This window comes from Puma concolor, chromosome C1 (assembly GCF_028749965.1).
Source record: "Puma concolor isolate L17-30 chromosome C1, mPumCon1.1.hap2, whole genome shotgun sequence".
NCBI classification, from domain to species: domain Eukaryota; kingdom Metazoa; phylum Chordata; class Mammalia; order Carnivora; family Felidae; genus Puma; species Puma concolor.
In genome coordinates, this window is record NC_141674.1 from 188,240,863 (window position 1) to 188,253,562 (window position 12,700).

General features: G+C 37.7%; 2 protein-coding genes across 2 annotated transcripts in view; both read right to left on the reverse strand.

Moving 5' to 3' along the window:
• The window catches only part of CLK1 (CDC like kinase 1), a 17,130-nt gene extending 12,045 nt beyond the window's left edge, over positions 1-5,085 (reverse strand). The window contains exon 1 of the mRNA XM_086719244.1: positions 4,988-5,085. The gene's annotated coding sequence lies outside the window, so the exon portion shown is untranslated. The remainder of the gene's footprint in view (positions 1-4,987) is intronic.
• Positions 397-12,700, reverse strand: part of PPIL3 (peptidylprolyl isomerase like 3) — a 12,907-nt gene continuing 603 nt past the window's right edge. The window contains exons 2-7 of the mRNA XM_025935128.2: positions 12,260-12,338; positions 10,928-11,002; positions 9,364-9,457; positions 8,343-8,410; positions 4,988-5,106; positions 397-1,502 (exon numbers count right to left, since the gene is read on the reverse strand). Coding sequence (XP_025790913.1) covers positions 1,376-1,502; positions 4,988-5,106; positions 8,343-8,410; positions 9,364-9,457; positions 10,928-11,002; positions 12,260-12,262 — 486 coding nt within the window. The 5' untranslated portion in view covers positions 12,263-12,338 and the 3' untranslated portion in view covers positions 397-1,375. The remainder of the gene's footprint in view (positions 1,503-4,987; positions 5,107-8,342; positions 8,411-9,363; positions 9,458-10,927; positions 11,003-12,259; positions 12,339-12,700) is intronic.

The window sequence follows — 12,700 nt, forward strand, 5'->3', positions numbered from 1 at the left end:
CTACAGCGTGTGACTCTTGATTGCAGGGTCAGCCCATGTTGGGTGTAGAGCTTACTTTTTTAAAAAGTGAGGGTTATTAGTATAATTGGCACATCAGTTTAGTAGAAGGTATAAATGGTAATAAGAGGGTATTGCAAGCTAACTTCTAAACTGTAGTTAAGAAAGAAAATATTATTTAGATCAACTATTTGCAGAAATGATATAAACCAATAAATACCTGGCATCAGTTTTAGAATACCCAAAACCTAATCAAGGTGTGGAATATGGTTCTTGATGAAACCAATGGGATAGCCTGATAAATGATAAGGCCTGATTCAGTGAAAGCCCTATGGTCGAGATAAATGTTAGGAGAGCAGCTTCCATTTACTCTACAGAACACTTACCACATGCCAGAAGTTTTATACACATTATCTCATTTAATCCTCGCAATAGTTTTATGAGGGAATATTATTTAGGGATGAGAAAACTTGGAGATGTTAACCTGCCTAAAGTTACTAGTAGGGGGCAGAGCTGTGATTCAAACAGTCCAGGACTCCACAACTGGTGCTTATAACCAACTAATCGCATTTTCAAAATGATCACCTGTAGAATTCTGTCCTACAGTACTGTAAATGATAGGCCTTAAAAAAAATGTTCCATGGGCAAATTGGGAAATTGAGTGTTTGCTGTACTATAGGACTTCTCTGTGCCTTTACTGTAATTCTAAAGACCAGAAAATAGCAAATGGATTGGCTGGTTTTTCTAGACCATCTCTGTATCTTGTCCTTTCTAACTATGCAAAGTGAATAATTAATGGACAAGGATACTTCCAGGATATGGACTAGATATGGCAGGAATATGTAACTAGGGTGCTCAAAAATACTTGAATTTAAGGCTCAGAATTTGTTTGTTTTTTGCTCAGTGTCTTTTTAAATTATTTTTAAATGTTTATGAGAGAGAGTGTGAGTGGGGGAGGGGCAGAGAGAAAGGGACAGAGGTTCCAAGTGGGTTCCGACCTGACAGCAGTAAACCTGACGTGGGGCTCAGACTCACAACCACGAGATCATGACCTAAGCATAAGTGGGACGCTCAACTGATTGAGCCACTCAGGTGCCCCGAGGCTCAGCATTTAAGAATGAATGTTTATATGTAATAATTAAACAAGAGGGCTTAAAAAAAATTAAATACATTAGATGCTAGTTTTAGTAAGGAATATGCTCTAATAACGGGAATAAAAGCTGTGTAGGGCCCTTTGGTACCACCAACTCATAGAAGATCTTAGTTGTAAACAAGCAGAAGGATGATGCAGTCTCTTGACATAATTTAAAACTGGGTAAACCACAATAGGCGTGTTCCTCTGAATAGTCTGCCAAATATTCTTCCAGATCTGTTATAGCTACTGTGCAAATGGATTGGCATGAATAGTTATGTCCTTAATGTGTACATCATTAAGAGGTCGGTATGTCTTCTCATTTACTGGTAACTTCTCCAATTCATCTAGAGTCTCTAGACCATCTATTACCCTGAAAAAGAAACCATATAAATGTATGAAACATACTATCGAAATACCTATAGCATTAGAGTTTCCTTAAAAGAAAAGGATAATGTCTCAAAGTTCTTTGAATTTCCTAGTTGAGTGTACAATAAAATACTGATTTGATTTTCTACCACAGATATGAGCCAAAATTCAAGAATTCATTTTTATGCCTTTAGATAATAGCAATGAATAGGAATATTACCACTAAAATATTCCCACAGCATAGCTACAAATGGGTCTAATATAACCATTCACAGATTTTCTTTACTATGGGAAATACCCAGAGAAACTATGTAAGGGTGACACTGTTGTTAATCAGTACTGCCCTATACTGAAGGTGCTGAAGTGGGTGGCCACTTTGCACTTTATTGTGTAAATATGGTATTTTTATACTTTTTTACATCTGGGCAACAACAAAAAACAGTAGTAATAAAATAAGAGGGGAAATGGGACACTTAAACCCATTTACAGCAAACCCACCTCATGTTTTCACCAAGAAAAAGAAATATTGACAGCTATCTTCTGGCAAGTTAGTCTACAACATTTGCTAAGAAAAGGTGGCTTTAGATTATACCACCTAGTTCAACTCAAATCAATTCTGGAGACTTGTAGTATTACTTAAAAAAAAAAAGATAACAGAGGGGCGCCTGGGTGGCTCAGGTGGTTAAGCATCCGACTTCAGCTTAGGTCATGATCTCCCGATTCCTGGGTTTGAGCCCTGCGTAGGGCTGTGTGCTGACAGCTCAGAGCCTGGAGCCTGTTTTGGATTCTGTGTCTTCCTTTCTCTCTCTGCCTCTCCCCTGTTCACACTCTTGTTTCTCTCTCTCTCTCAAGAATAAACATTTAAAAAAATGTTTAAAAAAAAGATAACAGATTTACATTTTATTTTGCATTTCTTCTTTAAAATTTTTTTATTTACTTATTTTGAGAGAGAGAGGGAGAGAGAAAATCCCAAGCAGACTACACACTGACAGCACAGAGTCCAACGTGGGGCTTGAGCCCACAAACCCTGAGATCATGACCTGAGCAGAAACCAAGAGTCAGATGCTTAACCAACTGAGCCACCCAGGTGCCCCCTATTTTGCCTTTTTTTTAATGTTTGTTTATTTTTGAGAGAGAAAGAATGTGAGTGGAGGAGGGGCAGAGAGAGAGGGAGACACAGAATGTGAAGCAGGCTCCAGGCTCTGTCTGGGCTGTAAGCACGGAGCCTAATGCGGGGCTGGAACTCAAGACCCCGCACGAGATCAAGACCTGAGCACAAGTCAGGCGCTTAAACGCTGAGCCACCCAGGCACCCCTACATTTCTAATAACCTTTTGAATTTACTTCCAAATGTAGAACCATTAAAGTCTTTAAATTTTAAGTTTCAAAAGCTGTCTCTCCTCCTGGGTCAATAAGAGAAACAGAGGATATGGGAAACAGATCTCAGGCAAAAAAGGGCATGTAAAATTGAGGCCAGTAGGTCAAGTATTTTGGGACACGGGCCCCTTTGAGAATCAAAGGAAAGCTATGTACCGTATTCCCAGAAATAAATGTGTTGTATATATATAAAACACAGTTGCAAGGAATTAAGGGACCTAAGGTTAAGAATTTTTGGTTTTTTTTTTTTTAACTTTTTTTTCAATGTTTTTACTTGTTTTTGAGAGAGAGAGAGAGCGAGCGAGCATGAGCTGGGGAGGGTCAGCACAGAGCTCAGCTCTGGGCTCGAAATCACGAACTGTGAGATCATGACCTGAGTGGAAGTCAGACGCTTAACCAACTGAGCCACCCAGGTGCCCCTTTTTAAACTTTTTTTTAAAGTTTATTTATTTATTTTTTTTTAATTTTTTTTTTTTTCAACGTTTATTTATTTTTGGGACAGAGAGAGACAGAGCATGAATGGGGGAAGGGCAGAGAGAGAGGGAGACACAGAATCGGAAACAGGCTCCAGGCTCCGAGCCATCAGCCCAGGGCCTGACGCGGGGCTCGAACTCACGGACCGCGAGATCGTGACCTGACTGAAGTCGGACGCTTAACCGACTGTGCCACCCAGGCGCCCCTATTTATTTATTTTTAAAGAGAGAGAGGGAGACAGTGGGGAGTGGAGGGGCAGATAGGGAAAAAGAGAGGATTCCAAGCAGGCTCCAAACTGTCAGTGCAGAACCCAATGCAGGGCTGAAACTTACACACTGAGATTATGACCTGAGCTGAAACCAAAAGTCAGATGCTTAACCAACTGAGCCACCCAGGGGCCCCAAGAAGCTTTGTTTTTAACTCTAGTTTTATCACAAATCTAGTAACATAAACCCTAGTAATTAATGATTAATAATTCTGAATGGTGACTTAAAGGAAAAAATAAAAGGAAGAGAACCTGAATTATTTACGTCCAGGTAAATACTACTAAAGAATGTAATATTTCATTAATTTCACTGGTTATTAATCTATAAATTAGACATATGTATATGGAATGAAATAGAAGAGTTGCTGAGTCTTCTATTTTTCATTAACCTAACTTGGAATTCAAACTGTTAAATAAAAGAAACTATAACTGTACCTTGGTTTATTGAGCGTGTAAATATTTGTTGAATAAACAGACAAGTTGACTTCTTGCTGATTTATGAAAGCAATTCCCAGGCATAGTGCTTATAGTGAATATTATGGCAGAGCCTGCTAAATGCCTCCCTAGGAGTCAGGCACCCTCTCTTCTTGCAGAAACCTCATTTTACTAAGAATGGCAATGTGTCTAGCCAAAAAACATTTCCTACCCTCCCTTGTAGGTAAGAGGAGGCTTCATTGCTAAGTTCTGGGTCTTCTAGGGAAGGTCTTTAAAAAGGGGCTTACTTGGGGTGCCTGGGTGACTCAGGTGGTTAAGCATCCGACATTGGTTCAGGTCATGATCTCACAGTTTGGGAGTTCAAGTCCTGTGTCGGGCTCTGTGCTGACAGTTCAGAACCTGGAGCCTACTTTAGAATCTGTGACTCCGTCTCTCTCTGCCCCTCCCCACTCACGCTCTCTCAAAAAATAAATAAATGTTAAGTAAATAAATAAAAATAAAAAGGGGTTTACTCAGCTGACAAGCAACTAGTAAACTTTTGCTCTTCCTCCTTCCTTCTGCCTGGAACCCATGTTGTGACTGGAGCTGTGCTGCTTACATTATGACCATGAGCTGAGCTTGGGGATGGACGATAAAGATGGTTGAGGAAGAAGAGGCACCACTTAGAATATTGGTGACAAAAAGGAACCATCTTTCTTCATAAGAAATCCATTATATAACTGATACTTTGCATAACGATCCTGAAAAAAGTATTGGCTCCTGTTTCGCAAAATAAAGGAATTAAGGCTTGAAGAGGTTATAAATTCCCAAGGTCACAGGGCTGGTAAGTGGAGGGCTTACCAGGTATATTTAGCTTTCTTTTTCTTTTAAGCATTGATTTATTTTAAAAAATAAATTCCAAAAGGAATTTCCAAAGGAAACCATAACCAGAATACTCACTTTCCAAATACTGTGTATTTCATATCCAAATGTGGCTGCTTGCCATAGGTGATGAAGAACTGAGATCCATTGGTGTTTGGGCCATTATTAGCCATAGATACAACACCTCTAACATTGTGCTGTAAAAGATAGGCCAAAATATTGATTTAACTGTGTTTTTATATAAATGTTCCAAATAATAGGACTGAAACAAGACCTGAACTCTTTCAGGGACCAAGAAAACAATCAGTTTCTATTAGGGCTAATCTAAATGATCAGTTTCTGGATTATCTATATTTCTGAAACCTTGTATGTAAATTGTTTATATCAAATCATGTGCCCCAATTAATTTCATTTTCACTTTAGAGAAGTAGTCACAAACACTTAGCAATACCAATGTATGATAGGAATCCTTACATTTACATTAAGGAACAGTGTGCTGGCATGAAACAATCAGGCAGACAATAAAACCAAAATCCCCATAACCTCTTCACACATACACTGGACTCTGGCTAGTTTCTTTATCTGTAAAACAAGGGAGGGAGGTTGGACTAGTTCAGGGGTTTATTCAGAATTGAAATGCTCACAAGGGTAAGCAAATAATAAATTAATTGAACAGAATGTAAACATTACAGAGGCTGGCAAAAGGAATGGTGTTATCTCTTGCCTAATGGCCCTAATTTTTTTTTTTAAACCAATGGCCATAGATAATACATCTGTGGATCTTCCACCCAAGGGCAGTCAGTTCACAACCCAGGACTAGATGATCTAAGGAAGGTCTCCTATAGCTTTAATATTTATGATACTATTTGTTATAAAAGGGACTTGTGTAAAAGAATTAAAAAGACTTTACTGATAAGATTGAAGACGTGACAGAACTGTGTTACAAGGAGGTGCAATATAAAAGATCATAAATAACCCTAATGATTATTCTCTCTTTAGCTATTCATCAGGGGACACTAATGACACAAGCAATGGAGATACAACTGCATCAAGATATTAATGCTTTATTGACTTCCTAAAGGTGACTACCAGTCAAATGTTATATTTGATACATGCACCAGAATGTATGTACGTACCACTTATAACTTAATACTTAATAACCTATTTCTAAGATTTAAGAATTCAAATTTACCAAACTGTTGCATATGCCTACTACTCCTCTCATCTATTATCCCAGCCTCTCCAAAAGTGAACCATTATCCTACTATCTTTATATATGCCTAAACAATATATTGTTTCCTTTTTCTTGTTTCTGAGCTCTCTAAAGTAGTATCATACTATTTGTAGTCTTCTGGGAAGTACTTTTTACACTATCATTTTCTTTCTAAGATTTACACACATATGTGTGTAGTTCTGATTTTTACTGCTTTATATTATTCCACAACTGAATATACTACAGTGTACATTTTATGATCAACGGACATTTGGGTTGTTTTTAGATTTTTGCTGTTAAAAAAACACTCTAGGAACACTCTTGTACTGTTTCCTGATGCATTTGTACAAGAGTTTTCTAGGGTAAACATTTGGGAATGGAATTGCTGGATCAGGGTATGTGAATATTCAATACACACCCTCAACTCTGCATATCAAGATAATGGTTCTTTTAAAATTTTTTTTTTTTTTTAACATTTATTCATTTTTGAGAGACAAGAGACAGAGCACAAACAGGTGATGGGCAGGGAAAGGGACACACAGGATCTGAAGCAGTCTCCAGGCTCTGAGCTGTCAGCACAGAGCCTGATGCCGGGTTGGAATTCATGAAGTGTGAGATCATGACCTGAGCTGAAGTTGGACGCTTGACCGACTGAGCCACCCAGGTGCCCCTAAAGGTAATGATTCTTAATCTTGACTGTAGGTATCACCAGGAAACCTGAAAATATAATCTAGGTCCTAATCAGTCCTCCTATTTTTCTCTACATTTAGGGGGTTGTAAGACCTTAATATTTTATATTTTTACAACTACACGTGAGTCTGTAATAGCCAGTGTTGAAAATCACTGGTATAGGATGGTGGATTAGTGTTGAGGAGGCAGTTAGTTATTAATTAATGCCTAAAAAGTTCTTGTTTGTAATTCATGAAAAGAATGACTTATAATTTATCACCTCCCAACCCCAACTCCTATAACCAAAGTAATGTTTCCTTATGATAGAAAAACAAAATGAAGATAAAAAAATTACTCCTAGTACCACCATCCAGACATAAACACTGCAATGAATTTTTTTCAGAGTTTTCTTGGGCATATTTTAATGTAACTGAAATACAATACTAAATTATATATTCTTTAAAAAAATTTTTTTTTATTTTTGAGAGAGAGAGAGAGACAGAGTGTGAGCAGGAGGGCAGAGAGAGAGACACACACAGAATCTGAAGCAGGCTCCAGGCTCTGAGCTGTCAGCACAGAGCCTGATGCGGAGCTTGAACTCACAAGCCATGAGATCATGACCTGAGCCAAAGTTGGACGATTGACTGACTGAGCCACCCAGCCACCCCCTAAGTTACATATTCTTACTGAGCAGAATTTATCTCTCTTTTTCTAATTTCTAAAGTTATCATTCTATGCAGATACAAAGCTTAAAAGACCACATGATAAACTGTTAGCAGATGTCACCTCTGGGAAATGACACTTATTTATTTTAATTTTTTAAATTTAATTTAAAATAAGATTTTTTAAAAATAGGCATGCATTAGTTTTTTAGTAAAAAAAAAAAAAAAAAGTTCTTGGGGTGCCTGGCTGGCTAAGTTGGTAAAGCATGCCCTCTTAATTTTCGGGTTGTAAGTTCGAGCCCCATGTTGGATACACAGATTACTTAAAAATAAAATCTTAAAAAAAAAAGGATAAAAGTTTGAAAAACACAGAAAAATATGACAAAGGAAATAAAAACCTCTAATTTTACCATGCTATGCATTTCTCTTTAACGTAGTTGGGATCTACCACAGGTATTAAGTTAATACAGGAATATTCAAAGATCTAACAGAAAATGTTGAAAGTTGGACATTGATAATGGGCAGTATTGCAACCAGGAAGTCTTTCCTCCCTGCTATCAAAAAAAGCCCAATGATTCAGGTCATTCAACATAAATTTTATAGTGAGACATTAGGCCCTTTTGGTACATTACTGATTAAAACATTTCAGGTTGGGCCCACAGATAAGCTCACTTAATATCAAGATTCATGTGATTGTGAGATTCTAGAATATATTTTAGGCAACAACTGCCATTTATAATTTCTCCCTGGCATTTATCAAGTGTACTACTAGAAAAAAAGTATGTTTGTATACTAATAACATTAACTTGTGTTACTAAAACATATGTATTAAAGGTTTCAAGTGTAAACAAGGCATTAGAAACCAGATGTTGATGCATTGGAGATATACCTTAAGATATTCACTATATTCATCCTCAAATTTCTTGCCCCAGATACTGTTACCTCCTCTTCCGGTACCTATATTACAAGACAAGCAAATCAAAAGAAGTATCTAATTAAAGTTGAGAAAGGGTTAATTTTCTAAAACAAAAGGGCTATTTTATAACTTGTTAAATACAAATAAAATTTGACATGTCCTCTCCTCAAAATTTCACTTTACAGACTGGAAAAATAAAGTATCTCTACAAAAAACCCAATCCCCTCCCTATCAATATTGTTCATATTTTACTTTAAATCTAAGTGCTGGTAGCTTCGACTGAAAATTTCTTGCTAGGGTAAGGGGCCTGGTTATAAAAACTCTATGTAGGGGAGTTGTTCCCTACATGGGAGTGGCTCGGTTAAGTGTCTGACTCTTGATGTCAGCACAGGTCATGATCCCAGGGTCAAGGGATCAAGTTCTGTGTCCATGCTCACCATGGAACCTGCTTAAGATTCATTCTCTCTCTCTCTCTCTCTCTCTCTCTCTCTCTCTCCCTCTCCCTCTCCCTCTCCCTCCCTCCTTCCCTCCCTCCTCCCTCCGCCCCTCTCCCCCCACTTTCGCTCTCTCTCAAAAAAACAAAAAAAAACCCCAACACAACAATCCACATGCTTATATTTTATCTATTTTATAAAAATTAAATAAATTTTATTTAAAAAATATTTTGAGGGGCGCCTGGATGGCTCAGTCGGTTAAGCGGCTGACTTCGGCTCAGGTCATGATCTCGCGGTCTGTGAGTTTGAGCCCCACGTCGGGCTCTGTGCTGACAGCTCAGAGCCTGGAGCCTGTTTCGGATTCTGTGTCTCCCTCTCTCTGACCCTCCCCTGTTCATGCTCTGTCTCTCTCTGTCTCAAAAATAAATAAACGTTAAAAAAAAAAAAATATTTTGAGTATAGTTGACACACAATATTACATTATATATTTTTCTATTCTTTGTCTACCCTCTTTTTCACACTATATACCCAATTCTCTAGATATTAATAGAATAACTTACCTGTTGGATCTCCTGTTTGAACCATGAAACCCTTGATATTTCTATGAAATATACATCCATTGTAGTAATTACTGGCACAAAGAGCCAAGAAATTCTGAAAAGAGTAAAAATAATAACTGGGAAACAATATAGCAGAAACATTTAAAGAACAAACTGTATTTACTAAAAACACTATAACAATGTATTTATGTCTTTTAGGCGTTACATTGGATAATGTCACTTCTCTGCCTAAAACACTTTGCTTCCTTCTGTTTTTGGAATAAAACACACAATCTTCAGTAGGGCCTAATAGGCCCTTCATGACCTGGCCTACCTCTGCATCTCATGTGATAATAACTTCTTTCTGTTACTTACTGTGTTAACCCCATCATCCTTCTGAAAATTCATCCACAAGAGGTAAGCATTCCTACCTTGAGGCCTTTGTATTGCTATCTCTATACCTGGCATATTCTTTTTATATGTCTTTCTATGGAGATGCCTTCATTATTTTTCTGCATGTGATTTACGTATCACTTTCTTGGTTAGGCCTGCCCTCACCTTCTTTTAAATAATTATTTTCTGTTAGTCCCTACATCAACACTTTATTTCTTTCAAGACATTATCACATTCTAGAATCACTTTTTTTTCTAGAATGAATCCCTCCCTGTCCCCCCTCCCTCCTCCAATGCTTATCTTCTCAGCTAGAATATCAGTTTCACGAAGGCAAGGAATGTCTCTTGGTCATTACAGTACTCCCAGACCCTGGCAAGATAGCCTTTCATAAATAATTGTAGATTTTTTTTTTAAGTTTGAGAGAGAGAGAGTGCACGTGTGAACGAATGCCCATGTGCATGAGGGGCAGAGAGAGAATCCCAAGCAGACTCTGCACTGACAGCAGCAGAGCCTGACTTGGGGTTTGATCCTACAAACCATAAGATCATGACCTGAGCCAAAATTACAAGTCGGTGCCTAACCAACTGAGCCACCAGTTGTCCCCATAAATAAATGTTGAATGAATATATAGAGAGAGCCAATTCTTTCCTTCTTTGTCATTTAAACAAGTAACATAAGAAACAGTTATCTTACCTAACATGCTAATGATTACTTATGTTTCCAGAGGAAAATAAGTCAAAAGAAAAAGACACCAGCCACTATATGGTTAGAGAAAAATTATCTACTCTTTCTCTGATCCTCAAAGGTTAAGTGGAAACCAGGCCAATAATTCTAATGGATAGTTTTTCCTGACAATTGTTTTGTATTTTTAAATTTTATGTTTATTTATTTTTGAGAGAGATCATGTATGCATGTGTGTGCAGGGGAGGGGCAAAGTGAGGGAGGGGTAGAGGGCTGCCATGCTGGCAGCAGAGAGCCTGTTGTAGGGCTGGAACCCAAGAATCTGAACCATGAGATCAGGACCTGAACTGAAGTCAGACACTTAACCAACTAAGCCACCTAGCCGCCCCATGACAATGGTTTTATAGACAAGTTTTTTTTAATTTTTGTATTTTTAGGTTAGATAATTTGATTTCAAAATGGTTATCCTGTTGCATTAACTCATTTTTAATATGTACATAATGATACTTACCTCACATGTTTTGGGTGTCCTTTCACAGAAGACTTCTATTTTAATATCACCTACATCTGTATGCAGTGTCACTGACTAAAAAGGAGAGAGAATGTGAGAACAATTAGGATTTCTTCGGATGACTTTATGCATTGTATTATTTCCCAAACTAGATTAAAGATGACAATCTGAATGAAAACACAGAAAGAAATACCATTTCAGAGATGACCTATCCACATAGCTGAGAAGCTGTACTTCTTCAAAATTTATTTCAGCAGTAGAAAAAAAACTCCAGATGATAAATATATGTTAATGTAAAATAGTATCCACCCTAAAAACTTGACAGTAAATACTGTGATGGAAATACTTAAAGTTTGAATTTTTCATCAATAAAAATGAAAACAATGGTTACTATTACTGATTTAAATAGCAACTCCCCAACATCATTAATATATATTGAAAAATAGTAAGAAAATGACTTCAAAACATAGTCTGCACCATTTCCCTTAATGTAATTAAATTGAGAGGCAGTGTTAAAAACAATTCCTTTCTTCACTAAAGACAACAATTCTCAGTTTTTCTAGATTCTAAATGTGCAGAGATAACCATATTACTCTTGCTTGCTTGTTTTTTGTTTATCTGATGTTGAGTAACATTCCTTTTGTTACCCATTGTGGGGTGGGATTCTGAGAGGTTATTATTTTTTAATGTTTATTTTTGAGGGGGGAGGGGCAGAGAGAGAGAGGGAGACAGAATTTGAAGCAGGCTCCAGGCTCTGAGCTGTCAGCACAGAGCCTGGCACGGGGCTCAAACTCAGGAACCTCGAGATCATGACCTGAGTCAAGTCAGAAGCTTAACCAACTGAGTCACCCAGGCGCCCCTCGCGGGGTTATTCTGAGCCTTCCTTTTTCATTTCTCTTCTTCCAGTAGTATCCAGCAGTCAGTATGTTCAGGTTGATAGAGGGCAGGAGTGTGTGTGAGGTGGGGTTGGGGGGGGGGGGGGGACAGCATGATTCTCATTGCTTCTGCTTCAAGCTCTAGTTGCCCACCTTAGAACAAACAAAAGGATCCAATTAAAATGATCACACCTGGCTATACACTTCAACTCCCTCTTTCCATCTATATGTTGTAATCAGTCTTTTTCTGTAAATTCTATGCATTTTAAGTGAAAACACTGAAGAATTTAAAAGTAGTTTGTTTCTGGCTTTGTTTAGAGGCATCATACATTTTATGCTTCTACAGTTTATCATTTCTGTCTTGCCATTGAAAGTTCATGCAGCTTTATTTCTCTTCAATGAATTTCTAAAAATTATTTATAATGAAAGGCATTCATAAGAATTGTGTAAAACTTACCATATTTCTTCCTGATGGTTTCGGGAAGTATTATTGCTTAATTTCTCAGTCTCCCCGAGAGAAGTTAGAAAACGAATCTCTATTCCCAAAAGAGAAAAGAATTAAGTTCATTTTCCTCTCTTAATTCACACGTGCTCATTTTTAATGCATATTTAAAATGCCTACAATAGCACCCTCTAAGTAATAAAAATTTGGTAATGGAAATGATGAGATCCTATCCGACTCAAGCCCCTCAATCTCTTACTTCCCCTGCTCACTCTTCTTCAAAAACCTCCTCGCAAACTCCGCAACTAGCCAGGTACATTTCCGCCTTGGGATCTAGGCACTGGGTGTTCCTTTTGTCTGGAACACTTATACTTAGACATCTGGACAGCTATTTTCCTCACGTCCAAGTCTCTGCTCACAAGTCAGGTACATTTCCGCCTTGGGATCTAGGCACTG